Raw genomic sequence first — 21398 nt, 5'->3', positions numbered from 1 at the left:
AATAGACTAAACCAGGGGTCACCAACGTGGTGCCCCAAGGACCAGGTGAGTAGCCCATGGGCCTGTTGCTAAACTTGCTCACCAGTGATGGGACATTGTCATTATCCAGGAATGTTGTAGAAGTGATTATTTGAAAATGTAAACAGTGGCAGGTATTTACAGAAGTAATGTTGCATATTGATATTCAGCCCTTCCCGTAATCGGTACCCAAGAAGTAGCTCTCTGTTTCAGAAAGGTTGGTGACCCCTGGACTAAACCATTGGTTGTGGTGGATTTACAGACAAACAGCTAATATGGTGAAACTCAGTCCTCACCTGGTCTGGCGAAGAGGAATAGGAAGTGAGATGCAAAGGAAAGGGTCAAAGGTGTTGCTCTGTTTCAAACAATGGGGACATGTCAGTGAAGATCTGTGAAAAACAAAGTAAACACATATCAGGCTCCAAAATGTGGCAGTACTTTTCAAATCAAGCATCTCTGAGTTGCACTGATTAAGTCTGTCAGAAATGGAGTGTAATTAATTATTGAATTAATTACATCACATGTGAAGAACACTCCAAAAAAAAAAAAAAAAAATAATATATATATATATATATATATATATATATATATATATATATACACACGCTCTTATCTGATTCGGAGAATGGAAAAGACAAGCTTTCCATCGTGTTGCATCACTTTCAACAGTGCCACTAATGCTCTGCAATGCCACAGTAGGATCATTGCATTTGTAGAGAACTTCAAATGATCTTGCTCTACATCTTAATGCACAGGATGCGATCCGCTGACAACAAATTGGATCATGCTTTCAACTGCCGCCCCTCCCAATTCCTATTATTTGGGGTTATTTGTTCTTGTCCGAGCCATGAAACTCCAGTAATCCAGTAAATCTTGACATAATGTTAAAATTATGGAAATGCAGACAAATTGTTCTGGAAGTGGATTTCTATAGGTTGGCAGCCTCTCACCTTTTTTACCGTGTTTGTTTGTCTAAACCCCAATGTGTTTCTTTTAGAATTACACTTTATCGATTATTAAAGTCCTTCCTTGTGAGCCACTGCTAGTGGGTGTGTCCTTTCACGCCCATTCTCTAGCAACAAACCCTCTGCACCCAACCGCTACAGTCCGCCAGTTGTGCCGTTCTGCCGCAGCTGCTTACTTCAGGCCAAAAGTAAACCAAATACTCAGTCAAATATTTGTAAATAATTTCTGACATATCGGGACAATGGCAGGTCGTACACATGGCTTGATTTTCCATCCATCCATCCATTATCTGTACCGCTTCTCCTCACAAGGGTCGCGGGGCGTGCTGGAGCCTATCCCAGCTGTCTTTGGGCAGTAGGCGGGGGACACCCTGAACTGGTTGCCAGCCAATCGCAGGGCACACAGAGACAAACATCCGCACTCACAATCACACCTAGGGGCAATTTAGAGAGTCCAATCAACTTACCATGCATGTTTTTGGAATGTGGGAGGAAACCGGAGTGCCCGGAGAAAACCCACGCAGGCACGGGGAGAACATGCAAACTCCACACAGGGAGGCCGGAGCCGGGATCGAACCCACGACCTCTGAACTGTGAGGCGGACGTGCTAACCAGTCGACCACCGTGCCGCCATGGCTTGATTTTGTTAAAGTTAATTTGGTTATCCTCTTAAGATTATGCAAAAGGTTGCGCTGTGCAAGCATTTCCTAATGAAATCAATGGCAAAGTCACTCAAAAGGCTCTGGTGTAAGTATTCAGTCTGAAAATTCAATACATGGTTCAGTGTGATGGTATTTGATTTGATAGTGTGTAATCCAATTAATGAAATGTAGAGTAAACCTGATCAATGTCGGTTTAGGAGGCAATCCCTGGACAAATACAAGTACAAATTTGACTGACTTAACAGACCTACGATCATGAAATGTTCTGGCCAGCAAGGAAAACAACAATAGAATGAATTGATATTTAGTATCGATCATCAGATAAGTAGGCTACCGTTATTTATTTATTTTATTATTGCTGTGACATGAACAAACCTGCGGCTCTGTCAGGTGGAAAAATGTGCTTTCGCTGACAGGATTTAAACCCTGCTACAATAACAGCCTGGAAGCTGCACACAAATTGAGGATAGAGTTTACTGCTGATGGATTTGATAGCTTCGCTCCCCTGATATTTACAGAACACTTGGGGATGCTGCAATTATAACAGAGGTGGCAAAAAAATAAATAAATAAATAAATGACGTAGTTCAAATGTATAATTTCCTTTTGCCGTCATAAAACATAGCCAAGAAGTAGATGAGCTGATGAGTGTTTTGTCCTTATTGGATGGCTAGACAGACCCGGGATGGGAAAAAATGTGAGGTGAATAAAGCTCTATTGAAGCAAGCCCAGCTGACACTGGCTCACACTGGATCACTCCCTCTTGGCAGAGTCGAATGGCTGCCCTACGGATGTCTGATCCTCGCCAGGAAACAGCGAGGGGCCGTTGCGCTCTGTGCATGCAAATCACACTCAAGCCGCACTAAAACATAGATGTGCCCTGCGCGGCTCAAAAACACTTGAAAAGAGAAAAGCTTTAAAGGGTAGCGGTGATGTTAAAGTGATGGACTAATGGGCTAAGCGTGCAAAGGTCCAAGGATGTATATCGTCATTTCCGGATGACAAAACGCACCGATTTAAAAGCCGCAACAGCTAAATTTGGACATAAAACAAATTTGTACAAACATTGTTCGCGGATCTCCATATTGTAACATGGGATATTTGCAAAGAATCTTCCTCTTGTGGATGCGGTCGAGCGCAAAGGACTGAAGACCTTGATGCCTCTTTCCTCAGTGAAGCAATTATTAGAAATGAAAATGCCCCAAAATTACAGATAGACCGATATGCTTTTTTCAGGGTCGATACCAATACCGATTATTAGTAGTTAAGTGGGCCGATAACCAATATATGGAGCCAATACTCATTTTCAGTAAAAAGGAAAATATTGGCATCAAAACTGTAAGAAAAATTGACTCTTAACTTTGTGGCAATGTCTTTAAGCATGTTTATTGAACAATGTTTCAGGTTTGCATAATGTAGATTTAAAAAAAATTATTATTACAATAATTTTTTGACAATATATATCTCTGTCATAGAATTCGAACAAAAAGTTCAGGGAGCACCCAAGGTTGTCAGCATGTCTTAAAAAGTTAAATGAAAACTTAAATAGCTCCTTGTAGTTTTCTACAGTAAATGAAGTCCTCCAAAATTTCTAAATGACAGGAATGTTAAACTTTCACAAATCTTTGTTTTGATTTCCACTGTTTTAACTTGATTTATTATCGGCCAGCAGAGTTTTAAAAAAAGGCTGATGCCAATATTCGTCGACCCGGCCAGTAACAGTAATCGGTCCATTCCTTCCCAAAAGACTACAAAATAATAGACTGATAGTTCCAACTAGGGACGGACATGAAAAAGCAACTTAACAGCAGAAAAAATGGAGGCAGAATTACAGTAAGTCAGACCCAAAACAGTTTCCCGAACGTCAGCTGGAGACATTAAAGGTTTTGTTCTTTTACATGTGGAGAGCTCATATTTTGAAAAATTTGGTATACTAAAATGTATTAGGCTGTGCATTTGTACATTATGTTGAGAGGTTCAGCTGCCTGTCTGTTCTACCAGTCTAGTAACTTTAAAAAAGGCGGTAAGATGATTTTAAGAGTGTTAGAATCCAAATGTATCATAGAAATGTGGAAAACACTCTTGACGTGTATTTTCTTATGTCTAAAAGAAATATAAAAGTATAAAAACATGTAAGAAATTCATCAATTCATCATTTATCTAAACCTGGCATCTTCTTGTAGAAGATTCACTATGCCTAAGCTGTGAGATAGAGGCCATTAAAACCAAATATGGGCGTCATAATTCACTGAAGGAAGGCACAATACGCCTGTAATAAAAGAGATCATTTACTGGGCCCATAAACTCTAAGCACCACTTGAACCAAGCTGGCCCTTTAGGTCAAACGGGGCAACATTAGCTAGCTCACTGAAACCGCATCAGCTTCAATGATTGGAAATATTTAAATGCTCAAGATTAAACAAACAAATGAATGCATTGTGTCAACGTACATTTTTAGCTCTGTCTAAAGATAAGCTAACAATGCAGTCAAAATCTTCCTACTCTAATACTGTATTTCTGCTAAAAAATATATGATACTTTTACCACAGCACAAGCTTGAATATACTGCACCATCGCGATTATGATCCACTATAGCATGTGCAAACTTTACTTGCTGAAGCTTGTGTAAATGCTGTGATGACTGCACAAGTGACCAAGTGGGCTTGTATAAAGATAAGGCTTTGGTCCATCAATTCTGAGCATTGCATTGCGTCAGACATCACACAGAGAATTGTTACTCGGCCCGGGGAGTGCTGAGGCCTCAGGACATCAGAGGAAATGAGAGGGATAGGAGTTAAGGAATATACATCCAAAGCCAGCTTTCAGGGCATTTGGCTCATATGCATGTTCACCTGCTTTCATTCGGTCAAAATACCCCGACTGGCCCATTCGTTGGGTACACTTCCATGGGAATGTGATTCAGCTCAACATCTGTGCATTAGTTTTCATCCTGATGTAATTAATGTCCAAAGTAAAATATTTCACACATTTGAGGAGAGTGATTACGATTCCGTGTATTATTGCCAGTCACACCGAGCTGACAAAGTTGCGAGGAACTGGCAGCTCGGCGCTTGTAAACAAGATTAGAGCAAGTTGACTCTGAGGGGGCACCTTTTAAAAAGTACATTAAACATTCCGATGTGACCTCTTTCATCTTCCCCTTCGTCGTTTGGTTTCACTCTGTTGCATCACTATCAGCTCCATGGTGTCAATGAAGGATACATGGTGAGTGGGCTCTCTATACGGCAATTTGTATGTTGAAAGTACTCAAAGGTCAGCATGATCACAATATTGCTAAAAGGAATGTAATCTCAAAGTAATTAATATTTTTATAGCATTGAGGGAGAACGGGGGGCGTGGTGACTTTTTGAGCAAGGTTGTTGAGAAATGAAAGGCGTTTTTAAGATTGTGTAAAACTCGCGAATTAAGTGTTCCTTTTGACAATTTATGCAAGCGTAATTAGTGCTGACAATTCATCAAATTCAAATCAATATTGCAATGAAGTCTAATGCAATTTAAACAATTCTTCGTTTAAAATAAATATATTTGAGTATTATATATTACATATAGAACACATATATTTGTAATCATAATATTGAGGGGAATAATCGCAACGTAATTATTTTTCAAAATCGTTTAGCCCTAAGCTTAATTAACATTCGTTGCATGTTGCGTACACAGACCCACAACATTATAACACCTGGCACAATCTGTATGAAGAGATCTAGTACAAGACTCATATTTTTCTTAGTTATATTTTCACATCATTAGATGTTAAATTTGTCATCATCGGATGTGAAAAAAAAAATCACCCCAAATTGATTGCTCTTACAAATGTCATGTCATGTCATCTTCCAAACCGCTTATCCTATATAGGGTCGCGGGGAGTTGCTGGAGCCTATCCCAGCCGTCAATGGGCGAAGGCAGACTACACCCCGAACTGGTCGCCAGCCAGTCGCAGGGCACACATAGACACTGTCACTGAGCGGGAATCGATCCCACGCTGCCCGCACACAACTCAGGCGTGTGTACCACTACACTATCAGCGGACGGCTCTTACAAATGCAAACTGTTATTTTATTATTAATTAAAAATATAGATATATTATTGCTAGGATTAAAAGAGGTATGGCGACTCACTTGTACTGTGCCTGAAAATGCTCCTGGACAAAACTATGTTGGACTGTGAGCTGCTGGGAATGGGACAGGTCAGGATGCAGCAGATTTTCATCTTCGTCAGGACCCTGCAGTAAATAAAAGTAACATGCCTTCAGTATTCAGCAAATAAAGAGTAACATGCCTTTAGTATTCTTCAGCAATCCACAATACGTTACCAGAATTGGCAGATGTTATCCGCCTAGAAAATAAAATAAGACAATTTGTGGAAAGCAGTGAGAGACAAGAAACCCCCCCGGGATGCAAATTCTTTTAGTCTTTGTCTGTTCACCAGCAAGGGATAAAGCCGGCCTTGGGTAGAGATAAAAGATGGAGGAAAATATTTATAAGTCCCAGCAGAATTTTCTGAAGTAATCAGAGAAAACTAAGGCATGCCACACACTCAGCGATAGGTCCGAAGGTGACTGAACTGGACAAATGCGAACAAATTACAGTGGCGACTCACAGCCGCACACACCTGGCAATTGACCCTTGTACACACACTGTAATGTACCAACTCAGTGCAACAGATTAACTGTGGCCCCCGGTGTTCTTATTGGGGCTCCGCATACAGTTTACTGTCTTGCCGTGCCATGAGAAATCATCAGGGGTGTCACGGACATTATACAATTCCACTTTTAGGAACATATTTCTTCTTTGTAGTTACTTTTTTTGCATGTTTTTTTCACAGTATAAAAAAATCCAGCTGAATATTTAAGATTTGACATTTTCTGGGCTTTATATCTGGTTCAAGACATTGCTTATGGAAGGATTTAACCTGATGCGGAAAATTGTGTGCGGCACGGTAAAAATATCAATGATGATTGATGAATTTAAGTGCCGTAAACTCAAAATATTGACCATTGAACATTTAAAAAGTAAGAGCATGTTGATCTCATCATATTTATCTATGAAAAATATACTGGCCCATTTGGGTGTCAGTGAACTTTGGGTTCACAATCATGTAATGGCCCTGTGGGTCACAATTTACAGGGCAGAAAATACTTGGATTACACCTTTGAATCTTAACTTGGATCTTTATGTGTGTTATGTGGGTTCTTTCAAAATTATATGCAGTGTGTTATTGAAGACAAAAATTGCCAGTAGGTGGGATTTTTAGTGAAAATGGTGATGTCTGTCACAACCCTGTGCTTGACAAGTGAACATTCCAAAGGGTACTTCTCCTTACCCAAAGTCAAGGTATAGGCTCAAGTTTACTATGACCCTGAACAGAAACGTGCTTTGGAAAATGAATAGACAGATGGGGAAAAAAGTAGCAAGATGAAAAATGTTTGACAGTTTCTGCCGGCATTGAGCTGCTGCTGTGCCTGTATTTGGATCCAACCCAACACACTACATTCGAATATCATGTCCATCACACACATCAGCATTCAGAGCCCCAAAAAAACCTTCCATTTCGCAAATGGCTCTGTGCAGGAAAGGCTTTTTCTCTGTAGGGACAGTATAAACCCCTTATGGAAAGTCACTGAGAATGCATTAAGTCATTATATATAATGATTTTGTATATTAAGATGTGCTTTTACACCTAAAGAGAATAGTCCTCTAGGCCCGCTCTCTGTTTCTATCACTGCTATTTTTAACACATCCTGGTCCCATACAGACTGACACTGCTTCCAAGTAGGCAGCTCTACCTTCACTCACAGGTCGACATTGTTTTCAAAAGGTAAGACTATTCTACTAGGCGTATTCAAGCTGAGCAAACACCAAGCACAAGACTGAAACGTGACCTTCTTCCTGCAATGTGCTTCATCAAGCATGCACAATGGCACACCCCTTACTTTGTTCTCATTCTCACCATTTGCTGTGGATTTTTGTTCTTCTTTTGGTCAGATTCTGACACAAAATGTCAGGAAAACCACTGTTATTGACTGATGCAATGCCATCTTCGGCTCACGGTGACAAGTGAGAGATTAAAAGGTCACCCTTTCTTTCTTTCTTTCTTTAATATATGTACTCTATGTACTATGACCCAGCCTTTCCGCTCATTCCCCTTCCACATAACTGACGTTGGAGTTATCTCTGTAGTGATAACAAGGGAACATTCAGACCAATGTGTGCCGACACACATACAGATAGACATACCGGTAGCTACGCTTATCACTTCTCAGGAACTCATGGCCAGCCAGCGCTTCCCTGTAAATAGACCCTGTGAGGTGTCATTTGCGTGTTAACAGCATCTATTGAGTGTAACAGCAGAACAGGTTATAGCTGCACTAACGTAATTTTGATAAGGCCACACTAATCTAAATGATGACGGACAGATCAAGTTGCACCATATAAAACGCACACCCGTTTGTTGATTAAATCAGATTTTGAAGCTGTACCGTCTGCAGTGTCATTTCCAAGTGACCAGATTGGATTTATTGCATCCGCGTGTCTGCGTTCTGTGTTGTATGTATTGATCTGTCTACATGGGTGGCTATGGTAAAATGACATACCGTATTTTCCGGACTATAAACCGCGACTTTTTTCCTAGATTTTCAGCCATGCGGTTTATAGTCCGGTGCGGCTATTCTGTGGATTTTTCTTCCACCGCTCGGGGCGCTCTAACCGGAATGACAGTACAATTCAATACAATATATTTCCCATTAACTGGATGTGACTGCAGGTGGAGGAGTTTAACAGGCGAGGGCGCCATAGACTAGGTTATTGCATTAGGTGCTGTTATGCTTTGATTTTATGTTATCCTAGAGGTGCCTGAAGTGCACATGAATGCGATTGGCTGATGTTACGTCTGTTCTGTTGTTTCGATGTGAAATGCTATTGTTGATTTAGCACGTCGTGTGTTAGATTGGCTGACTTTATTAACATAAAACAAGACAGGTGCATATGTAGAATGTAGTAGAACAATAGATGGTGGAGTCTGGTGGACATTAGCTGACAAACTGGAGCGGCAGTCGGTGGTGAAATGAAGATAAGTACTGTTTATTTTCTCTTGGTTCTCTTCTGTTTTAATCAGCAACGTTGCTGCAGTGTTAAAAGGCACTGTTAGGAAAGAATGTGCTCAGGTACATACATGTACGTTTACAGTTCATAATCGTTCTGTAAATGCAGTAAATATAAAGGTTTTTAACATAGATAGGTGTGGCTTATATAACGGTGTGGCTTATAGCCCGGAAATACGGTAAGTTTCAGTACGAATACTGGCAGGCTGAGCAGTGAAAAAAAACACAAAAACATTTGACAAATATTTTTTTAAAATAATACCCGGTAACTAAATAATTTTAAATAATTATTTTGGCCAATTTGAAGGGGCATAATCAGCCAATTTACTCGATTAATCGTTGTACCCTAGTTGACAGTGGCAGTGCTTTGCTTTCTTTCACGTCACTGTCGTGAAAGAGGGCTGGCAGTCTGAACAAATCTTTGACTTCACGTATTGTGATTGAACCCCACAAACATTTCTTCGATCTTAGATGGTAAAAAGATGAGATTATAGAAATAAGACCATTGACAAATTAAAGGTAATGTATTTCATCATGGTGGTGGGGGGTTCATATGTTTATTCAACTGTGGGTAATGTGTTTATTTGGTGGTAGCTTTTAGTGGTACTAATGAGTGGTGGTGCAAGGGATAAAAAAAAAAAAAACGTTTCGGATCGGCTCACAGATTTGGGTCACGGATCGGATCGTTCTTTGGATCAGCAGGAAAAAAAAATAGAACTTTTCCTTTATTTATTTTATAAAACACTTTTGCTCATTAAAGACAAACATTACACTGAAAATGTGAGGTATACAATATAAAGCAGGGTACCGTCTTATTTTATACACAGACCGTAAATGACAAAGACCTCAAAGTGCAATTTAAGGCACATCCTCTTCCTTCAAACTAGCCTTTGTCCACATCATTGAAAAAGAAGAAAAGAAAGAAAGCAAAGCAACAGCCATCCTACTACTTGCTGTTGCTAGCAGCTAGTGACTATAGCTGTTGGGCACGAACACTGGAGACTTGTGCCCTGTCATACAATGACAGTGTCATTACCAAACTGTTTATTAGCATTCTAAACTAGCGTTTGAAGTATTTTGTGATGGTGTTGTGCCGATGTTGGTAGCAACTATGTAATGGCAATAAAAACTGTGACAAGGCAAGCCGAAATGACAAAAAGGTTAATGCAATAAAAACTGTGACAAGGCAAGCCGAAATGACAAAAAGGTAAGTCAAGCTAGTCATCACACCACCACACGGGCAAACTTTAAAAAAAAAAAAGCCTACTGAGGCTATTGTATTGGGATGAATGTATTATTTAGTAAGCTTTTATTTTGAAGTTAGCCTTTGCGTTGGCAACGTCTTACGTTCTGAGAATGTTTGCAGCTTCCTTGGCAAGTCTAATGACGCACACACACCAAATGGGCAGAAAAAAAGTGTTTTTTTTGGAGGTACCCGAATTACTCATGGACTCGTTTCACCCGTAGTTATCAAAATACTCCCATGCATGCGACTCAACATGATCGACGTGAATGCGCACATTTTTCTTTCCACCAGCCAATCCGCGCGCCATGTGCGGCCCCGGAACCATGATGCGGGATCCGTACCGATCAAAGATGATCCTTGTAGCACTACTAATGACATTCATTAATTTTCTGCTTACTTTTTCTAAAGATATCAATATAAATAAGGTTCATGTCAGATCTTGTCATCAGATGTCAGATTATTTTTTCCTATCCCAAATCATTGCTATCTCACTGTTGAAATATTGAGCAGTTTTTACTCTGGAATGGAATGCTAAACAGCAGCGCCTTTTCTTATCCTCGAACTTCAGCTTTATATATGCAAATATTTGTTCTAGTCTGTGTGTAGTGATAAAGGTGTCTACTGCAGCCAGGAGTGGAAACCAGGTGTAGTCACCTCAATTTGATTCTTTTCAAGTACAATTCAGAGGGCTACAGTTTTTTTACATTTCTAATTTTGAATGCATCTTGAATCGGTCCACATTTTTTTCAATGTGTTTTTATTCATTCCCATGTGACTACCTCGCTTTAAAAACTATTAGTAATTACCATTTTTCCTACGATTAATTAGTCAAATTTACTTCCATTAGCTTTAATTTTAAGCAAATGGAAGGGATTCAAATTCGAACGTCACATCTGCCAACAAATGTAGCATTGCAAAAATTCAAAGCAAACAAAAATTGTGTCGATAGCACTTGTAGAATCCTAATAGTACCGTAAAATAACAGACCCAAATCTGTAACATTAAAAGCTGCCATGAACCATTGCAATTAATAGCTCTCTAACCAAAATACAGATGTTATGTGCATTGAATAATATTCAGATAAAAAATGTCACAGATTGTTCCACAGTAGTAAAAACAACAAACAAATATAGCCACACGTCGTTAGCTATGAAAATGATTCAAATGATCAGGATCGTTATCAAGCTTCTGCAGCTTTGCTGATTATCCGATCATTTGAATCAGGTGTGTTGCAACAGGGAGAGAAGGAAAACAGACAGGACAGCAAACCTCGAGAAACAGGATTGAAGACCCCTGCCGTACCGACTTCTGTGTCAACAAAATATCGCTCCGTCCATTTCTACTTTAAACGTTAGCGTTATTTTGCATATTTTCCCATTTGCATTGTTACGTCAAGTTAACGCTTCCTAATGGAGCTGCAAATGTACCAGCCATGTCTTTCGCTCACTCTGCTTCTACTAGCTACCGGGAATTACAGAAACGCGTATAATGATGTCACAATCATGCACGGTAAAGACGGTTTGTTCCAAAATTTCGGAATAAGTGTTTTCATGTGCCGATTATTAATCAACATGAACCATCCCTCTTGCTTGTAATAAAATCTTAATTGGAATGGGCTTGGTCGTGTCAGAATATTCCGAATGGGGTGTATACATGAAGCATTTTTATTCCGATCAGGCTTGTAATCCGAATAAATGTGTCCATGTAAACATAGCCAAACCTCTTTGGTTGAGGTAAAGACACACCTATCAATATAATGCAGTATACCTTTATACCACTGTGAACTACTCCCAAAATAAAAGCAAATTAATTCAATACTCAAACAGGAATTATTATCTTTGGAAAGGCAGGATCTTTGATCCGGTTCTCATGCGGGATCAAAAGTGGGTTTTGCAGGTGTGCCTTGAACAAAATACATCTCGGCTCAGAACAGCGAGCTATATAAACATGGAACAGTGCAGGTGCTCATATTCATAATATGTTAAACCAAAGAATTGTCTACCTTTGCTTAATCTATAATCCTCGGTGCCAGAAGAGGCCTTGTGCCAGTGGCTTGAGGTGTATGGAGAAATAAAATCCTTCACCCTGGCATCTGGCGTGCTGTAATTGATTTGTGGGATTTAGATAAATGACAAAGATACAGTGCAACTCAGTGGTGAGTTGGAGTCAATTTGCTGGCTCAGCTCTGTCATCAGGAGGCCACATTTCATTGCTAGAAATTTCAAGGAGGACAGAATGAGGAGTGGAGGCGAGCCAGTATGTTGTGAAGCCTCTTGGCACAAACTACACAGCTGCCATAGAATGAATACTGTATACTTGTATGCCTATAAATGAAATGTTTATTTTTCTTTGCATTTATTGCTACATTATAAAAAGATTAACTGCCGCGTTTCATTATGTCACACCAAACAACTTTTTTCATTCTCTTTTGTGGCCCTTATTAAAGTCCCTGTGAAGTGAAAATAAAAATGCCTTGTAAATTTGAGAGTCCACAATTAAATATGCCACTTTAAAAATCTTTTATACCAGTAATAAAGGTTTCATGATGGTGACAGTTTAACCGTGAAATTATTTCAATTTTTTCGTACAGAAAAAAATGTTTCAAAATATGAACATATTGGTGGTCAACCAGCACCCACAAATGAGTCCAGGTCAATCTCAGAGGTTCCATTGTATACTTTTAGAACATATAAAATTGTATTGCTGATGCACAATGGAGTTTTTGCGTTAGTTAAACATATCGTAATACAATAATGCATAAATGAGAGGGATAAAACCTAATGTGCTGTAATCCACCAAGGGAGGATCGATGTTATTAATAGACTATTTGTCAGTCTTGACCCAGGATTGCATTTAGTCATTACCCATTTAAGCAGGAAGGATGTTGACTGAGGCAGCTCGCTCACTCCCACTGCTCTTAAATGTGAGACTCGTGGACATTCATCTTTCAGCATGAGGGCCTAAAATCTCACAAATTAACGGTGCACTCTGTCCCACCATGGATGTTGTCAATAATTCACCCCAAGGCTGTTAGGTGCTCACCTCCGAGAGTAGATCCACTTGTAAAAACCCAGAAAGTGAGCCTCCCATCTTAGCGGAGGACCTTATCTTATCCTGATGGGCTTTTTCATGTAGGGGGCTTAAGATTGTAAAGGGGGTCACAAGTGTTCCCAGTAATGGCATTGGTGTGAATAATTCAAACCAACGGTGGAAACAGAGATAGATATGTGCTGTAGTAAAGAAAGCACTATCGTGGAGTAATTGAGAATGAGAGGTAACGGCAACTGAAACCTCCAGGTGATCACAGAGATATGTGGTTGTTATGTGGTGACTCAACATTAAGACACAACTGACGCGCTCTATGTGTATCAATAGTCTTGAAGTCTTGAAGATTCAAATTGAAGAAAGTCATAGTGCTCGTGTAACAGAGCATTGATAAATAAAGGACTGTTTGACTTAACAGCAGCCTCCCATCATGTGCACACCACTCTATAAATAGTCAAGAAATATTGACACTGGAAACGTCTCTCGGACCCTTCAGTCCACTATTCTCATTCGCAAAGGGTGATCACCCTTTAAATGAGTTGACTTTATAAAGATAAAGTACAGTCACTCATATAGGAACACATTCTTATTGATAGTATCAACCACTCGAGACATTGAATTATAGATGTCCTGTTCACAAAAAAAACATGGATATTTATTGTTGATGGTTTGAAAAAGAATGTTCTACTTTCCCCCTTCAGCTAATCAACGTCATTAGAAGCACTTCATTATATGACACCACTTTATCATTTTTAAACATCTCTACACTACAGCATGCAGACCAGTTTAGTGGTACTCTTATCAATCAGGGGTGCCCACACTTTTTCAGCATGCGACCTACTTATAAATTGACAAACTTCAAATGATCTACCTTATTTATTTATTTATTTATCGGCTCAGTCTCCACCACCACCACACCGACAAGCAGCCGCGCCATGCCCTCGGAAGCCCACCACCGGCTTTGCGCCAGTGTTCGGGGTGGAAGGGCTCCTCCGTCCCGTGGGCCATTCTCCAGGGGAAAACTACGGGGCTCTGTGGCTCCGGGGAAACCACAAATGCATCCCGAGCGCATCGCCCGCCTCCTCCCAGCTGCCCCCGCCACTGAGCGCACCACAAAATAAAAATCCTCCTCTCATTCTATATGGAAATACTTTGTTTACTTAGTCCCCTAATAATTTTTTTTTACTTTATTATTACGTTTAGAGTAGAAGGAACAAAATGGTAACTACTAGTTAGCTAGTTTTGCTAGATAGCGCCCTTATATGCGCATGCACGGTGAAGTAGGACAAATTTCACAACGGATGATAGGTGGGAGTCTACTTTTTTTTTTTTTTTTTTTTTAACTCATTCACTGCCATTGACAGGCAGTTATAGTATTTAATATCAATAACCTAGAACTGGGAGGGCTGGCAGTTACTGAGTTTATGCCATGAGCACTACCAATGCTCCATTCGCAATCGACCGTGAGCTCACGATCGACACAATGGGCAACGCTGGTAGAAATGATTCCAGTCCGTATTATTTTGCATGCAATTATACCCAATTAGAAGATAAGGGAAAAGACTATGGACTAAAATTTAAAACATAATTGAAAATATCATTTTCAGCGCCTTAAACCAAAGTTTAGGTACAACAAAAACACTTAGGCATTGCAAATACTTAAAAAAACAAAAAAACATTACCCTTGCTGCATAGATACAGTATAGCCTCAAGACACGAATAGAAGATTTTTTTTTTTTTTGGGTAGTAAAAACCCAAGACATTAAATAGACATGAAGTGGGGACGAGATCAAAGTACATTGACAACAGAAGCTGAAGGCTGACTATGGTAGTAGAGAGAATTCAAAGAAACCATGAGAAAGCTGATAAAAACTTTAAAAAGAAATGTTGTAAAAACAATATATTTGTGATGGCTGGAAGATCTCTCCTTGGAGCTGTTTGGAAGCTCGAATCTGTCTGGGTGGAAATAACTCAACAGAAAAACTAAGTACTATACTAAATCTGCAGAAAAATTTCTCCAGGCTTTCAATTTCTCTTCTCAGACACACCTGCACTCACTTTTCTTGGCGCATGATGGCCATTTTGACTCAGTCCCTTACTTTTTCTCTCTATTGGACTCACATACACTGAACTTAATTTAATCAAATGCATTTTCAGGTATCCATTCACCCTGAAGACTTTTCTGTACATTTGTATTTGTGTGGATTGAGTTGAGTTGCAAATGAACATTCTCACTTGCACTATTGCATCAGTTCATCTCAGTTGTGTTTAGAATGTTTTTTTCTTTGAACCAACCTTTACTTGGCAAATAGGTTTTCTTTTGTGCAATAAAATCCTGTCTACTGTAATCTTTATCACATTTCTGTATGTCACTGATGTTGAGATGGTTCACTTGCCCGACTTCAAAGCAAACCGTCTGGGTTTGGTTCATACTCAGTGACAGTTTCCATCTTGATTTGTGCTCTGTGATTGATTGGCAACCAGTCTAGGGAGTGTGGATGACCTTCTAAACAAACTCAAACAGGATATGCTGTATAAAAACTGAATGTTTTTGGTTGGGATAAGTCTTGAGCTACAAGTTTGGGAAATGTATATAAATGATTCTGGCATTTACTTTGTATGTGAACAAAGATGTGAGGCCATTGGCGATGTATTGCAGCCCATTATTAGGTCAACAATTTAATTTTTCTTTAGAATGTTCAGTGTATATTCATATCTTAAGTTAATTTCCTCTCTTTTTTTGTGCACAAACCCCTTAAAAAAAACATTTTTATCCATAATTCATTGGTATACACACTCCCAATATCAGCCAAAATCTTGGCTGATCTAATTTCCTTGTTGACACCATGGCATCTATTCTAACAGCCTCAGTAAATGTGACAGATTCTCTGGATGCTGTTGGCATACACAGCAATTTGCTTTAAACTTGCCCTGCATTACTGCATACAGTGGGAACTACTAGCCCTTATAACCACAGGGATCCTTTGTGGGCAAGCATCCCCTATGATGAAATTACAACTCCCCGCTGGCTCTTATTCTGTGCATTGTGCCCTCCTGGCGTGAAACTAAAACAACATAATGAATATTTCCCAAAGTGATCACAAAGTCAGTTGCAAAGTAGTCTTTCCAAGGACTCACTTTAAAATGACCTTCCAAAGTATTACAGCTGGTCTGAACACATAGCAAATGTGTAATGATAACTTCAGTAATGATTTAAGGACACATTATTCACAATTTCAAACAGTTTCCAGGTGTCTTGCATGTAAGAGTAGGACCAAAGCTGAGTATAACTTGGTAACCGACTGGGGCGGCTGGGGCGTTACAAGTGGCTACTTGTTCTCAAATCTGAAGAGAAAAGCGACGAAAAGATGACGTAAAAAAAAAAAAAAGCATCATTTGAATTTCAATCCCGGAGACAGCACTCCATCACCAAGCCGCTGAATCGCACTTGACAATTAGTCTTCAAATCCATGCCTGGAAATGGCAACTCTTTTCTAGTCTGACTATCCAGTAATTGACAGAGAAATACAATGTGGGGACTGTATTGGGTAAATTAGCTGAATTTAAGAAAATGCAAAATGTTGTTTTTATTAAAAGACACATTTTCAGATAGGATTCTTGCAAAAGTACTTTCTTATTCCATATCAGTTCACACACACACACACACACAGATTTTATTCATAGTAAAGAACTGAAGCAATAGAATGGCTGATATCTATAGGATTAGGCTTAAAAATCTGGATCAGATAAGTGAGGTAACTAACAGCAAACAGAGGCCATATGCATCTTCCTCTCAACTGCATCCTTCCTTCCTTGTTTCTATGGAAATATCCAAGCTCTTAAGGAGTAGAGAGCATAAAGCTGCACATTGAAAGAGCAGACTTAAGCGACATTTAATTGAAATTGGTGCACCAAAGGCACAGTTTGCTAGTGAATATACCTGTAGAAGATTCTTGCTACCACCAGGAGATCAGCAGAAAGATTCATTCTAATGAGGAGATGTTGGTCTCCTAAGCAGATGAGCTTTGTTATTACCCTCCTTCCTCTGCGGCTGATTTGTGAGCAGTGTTGTGACATGGATGACAACAAATCCGCAAAACATAAAAACCCACTGCAGCCTCTGCTAGCTGACAGTCGTTATGGTTGTTACAGCAGCTAATGAGACTTCATTTATATTAATAGATTTAATCAAGGATTCAATGAGTAACTTGATTCTTTGCAACAGTCATCTGGTGGATTTTTACTCTAATTGCCATACTGGCAATTGTTATTTTAGAAAAAAAAAACAACATCTGCACAGGCAAATTATAGCACCTTAAAACTGAGCTCCCTGCTTGACTTATTTCTTGCCGAAACACCTTAGATCATAGCCATGCTCTAGAAAGCATCCACACACCAAATCTGAATCACTCGTTTCGTCAGACTGACGGACACCCGTTTTGCTGACGATTGACGAATGACGGGACAAATTTTAAAAATGATGGACTGACGAGTGACGCTAGCAGGTTTTCATCCGTCGGCGTAATCGTCATTAACCGCTGATGGACTGTTCATCTGTGACTAGCGGACGGACGTTTTTCTGATGTTGGGGGGATACCCACTGACGGACCAACGGACTTCTGATCGACTAACTGATGGGCTTAACTGACGGACTGACCATTACAATTCAGTTCGTCACGAAATGACGGACTGACAAATGACGGACGGATACCCTGGCCACTGACGGATGACGAATGACGCACCAGCAACATTTTTTTGGGTTGGGTTTTCCTGTCAGAAATCAGAAATGGAGTTGGAAATAGTTTGTGTACAACGGAACTTCTTTATCAAATAAAAAGCCAGTTTATCCTTATAAAGCAGGTTTTACATATGTGATAGACTGGCTAAAATACTGTACTGTATATGAATGACTTAAAAGTCCAGTGAGGGGCACTGCTACCAACAAAGGTTTAAAGAAGAGATATTATTCTTTTTTCCCCCAATTTAAAAGTGTTCTCACAAATCTTGATTAAAAGTCATTCAATCCCAAAGACGTATTGATATGTCTTTTCAGAGTCCAGTCATTCAATCCCAGGAATTTATTTATATATTTTTTTTCATTTTTTTTAAATGTTAAGGTAAAAGAGCGTCTGAAAATGTCTGGTGTTGAATAGGTTAAAAAAAAAAATCTCTGACACCAAGAGGTAAGAATTACAGAACACTCTGTAACCACTTCGAACACAGGTTGAAAGTACCACAGGCTTTTGGGTGGGGTTGAATTGAATTAAATTAAAATAGCTCGCTCACTCTGCTACGGTACCAGAGGAGCTTTATTACCATGATTACCGGAGGTAGAGCTAGTGCATTGCCACGTTTTAAAAAGACAACCACTTAAGTCATTTACGATATTTATAGCCACTCATATCAAGTACATTCTCATTTTCATATCAAAATATTAATTCTATAAAACGATCATTTTTAATTATATATGGCCATTTAGAGTGGACCCTAGACACTCATGGTTGCAAGACTGGACCAAATTACAAGTTACAAGACCAAATGTGTATTGGTCAATCTCAGACATGTTTTATTCTTTTTTTTTGGGGTACTAAAACTCTTCATGTTTTTTTTGCATAAAATAACAAATACATCGACTATAGCCATAACATGTATACTAATAGAATGCTAACATTAAGCACATTACAAATCAATGTGCGAGTGCCTTTACAAAATTCTATTTTCGTGTAATTGTATTGTGCATTTCATACATTTTTTAAATACATTTCCTGGGAATGCAAATGGAATCAATTTGTGGCATGGCCTACACGTATAAGAATTACTATAGAATGAGGGATTCCTCTGCTAGAGTGCATTTGATTTATCTAAATAGTAAACAATACATTTATAAGTTTATTGATTGGCCTGTGCAGGCTAAAATGACAAGTCCACGCAGCTGCATAGTTGGTGGCTACATGACTTTTCTCGTCTGCAAACGACACTACTGATTTATGACCTCATTAAATGCAACCATTGGGGAACAAGCTTGAGTGTCAACAAATAATTTACACTCGTTAAACTTCTATTTCAAGATAATTTGTTTATATGTGTCACAATTGCTAATCTGTCTGTCGCTCTCTCAACTCTTATGTCGTGCAGTGAGACGGCTTTATAGAAGGCAAGGTAAACTTAGGCTATCTTAGAAGGGCTCACTCTGAGTATTTTCACATTGTTTGTGTTGTTCCAATTTATGTACTTTACGCAGTGTGGAGAAAGACCACTGTGAACATGCAGACGTGCCTCTGTGTGCGTGTGTGTGGCTCTACTGCAACACTGACCCTACCCCCCCTGTACTCCCGTTCAGAATGACTCCCACTCCCGTACCGCTCCCATTTTGGATGTCAGCTACATTAAAACACAAAAAACTGTTTATCGCCCCTTCTTCCTCATGGACTATCCCAATCCCATCTGCTCCCGTGAACATTTAATCCTGTACCGTCCCAATCCCGTGATTAAAGGTAAAATTGAATCCCATGGGATTCCGATGACCCGCAGGATTTCCGAAAAAATGTCAGCCTCTACTTTATGACCTTTCAAATTTCAGAAAATTAAGAAAACTATCTTTTTACCTCGATCAGCAGAAAATCACATCCGATCACGTGATCGAATCAGGACATCCATAATTGAAATTCACTGTTTGCTACTTCAGTGACATACAGTTAACGCACAGTTGTTCATATTGTGGTCCTCTCTACACCCCAATAATTTAACAACCAATAAATCATAATGTTTTAAACAAGTCTCATTTCCCTTTACTATTTGAGCAACACTTACAGTGGTAACTCTACTTATGGAATTAATTGGTTCTGGAAGAACCAACCTTAAGTAGAACATTTTGTAAATAGAGACGCGTTTTCCATGTAAATGCCCGAATCCGTTCCAAGCCCCCCAATATTCAGACATAAATGTTTTATAAAGCATAAAAATGCATCAAAACATGTAACAAATATATGTTACAATTAGATTATTGCACAATAAAAGAGTTAAGCATAATGTAAAAAACAAAGAATAGAGTAAAGAATAAAAATGATGGTCGTTTACCTTTTAATTGCTGTCCTCATCGCTTTTTACCCTCTTTGGTTCATGTTCTCTCTCAGAAGTGGTTTTTGCCTGGCGTTTTGTAAAGAACTTGTTTAATAATGTGGCGACTGTCGATACGTTAGACATATTCTTTGGCGAGATCAACCAAACGTATTCCTTTTTCATACTTTTCTATTATCTCTTGCTTTGTTTGTTTCTCCTTTTTTTGTTTTCCTCATTTCTAATTCACGTAAAACTATCGGAACATCTCATGGCCCGAGGGGCGAATGACAAGGACGCTGCATAGACATATCTATCTACCTGTCTATCAACACACATAGACACATACGGTAGAGGTCACTCTTAGCCAATGTGATGCCAGGAAGATGCTAGGTAATAGCCAATGGCAGAGCAGCTATGAGTATGTTGTGTTCAGGAAACTCTGGAGCTGCGAGTAGCAGCCCATACTTTTACCTTTCGTATCCTGAAATTTCTTTCGCAACAAGAGGCAATATTTTCCTGTTGAGGCGTTTCGTAACTTGAACATTTCGTATGAAGAGACGTTCGTAAGTAGAGGTACCACTGTACTTTGTTTGGAAGAGTGAACATAGATGAGACAAGAGTATATTGCTGTCACTTTGTTATACTAAAGCACTTTTCGACAACCCTGGATAGTGAACATAACATTTTGAGAAATAAAATAACACTTGGTCTCCCTGCAGTGAACGAGAACTGTCAGAAATATTCACATCCACGTTTCAGGGGATCCTGTGTTGGTTTGAGCAAACGGCATATTCCATGCACAAAAGTGTTCCTGGCATATGCAGTCGCTCTCAGACTCATAGTCAATTGACATTAATCTGGGTCGGAGGTGCACTGAGTGGTCATATTCACACCGTTCTCTCCAAGCTGCTTTTCCAGCTGGGTGGCTCCGAGCCACAGGAAGCCATTTCAGGTTGGCAGGGCCAGCAGAAAGCCAGAGGCGGGAGGAAACACATGTGCCCACCGGGAGCACACAAATCTCAGAATCATTCGCGTACAGCCCTGACTACAGTAGCGACTGGCACTTACCACACACCAAGCACCAGCTAGACAGGTAGAATCAGTAAAAGGAAACATAGTTGGTTGCATTTATACAATGCCTGGGTCAAGCTATGAATGTGTAACTTCAGTATAGAGCTATCTTCATACTGTACCTCTAACCAAGGCAGTAGTGAGAATAATCAAGTATTAGGGCTGGGACGATACACTTTTGTCCCAATCTGGTACGGATCCCGATACTTGTAT

General features: G+C 39.5%; 1 protein-coding gene across 1 annotated transcript in view; it reads right to left on the bottom strand.

The window, feature by feature from the left end:
• Positions 1-21398, bottom strand: part of usp43b (ubiquitin specific peptidase 43b) — a 72730-nt gene that overhangs the window by 34174 nt on the left and 17158 nt on the right. Inside the window, exons 3-4 of the mRNA XM_086056017.1 lie at positions 5784-5887; positions 315-407 (exon numbers count right to left, since the gene is read on the bottom strand). Coding sequence (XP_085912143.1) covers positions 315-407; positions 5784-5887 — 197 coding nt within the window. The remainder of the gene's footprint in view (positions 1-314; positions 408-5783; positions 5888-21398) is intronic.

Source organism: Filicampus tigris, chromosome 16, assembly GCF_054856515.1.
Source record: "Filicampus tigris isolate MCC_2025a chromosome 16, RoL_Ftig_1.0, whole genome shotgun sequence".
NCBI classification, from domain to species: domain Eukaryota; kingdom Metazoa; phylum Chordata; class Actinopteri; order Syngnathiformes; family Syngnathidae; genus Filicampus; species Filicampus tigris.
This window is presented reverse-complemented; position numbering and strand designations above follow the sequence as displayed.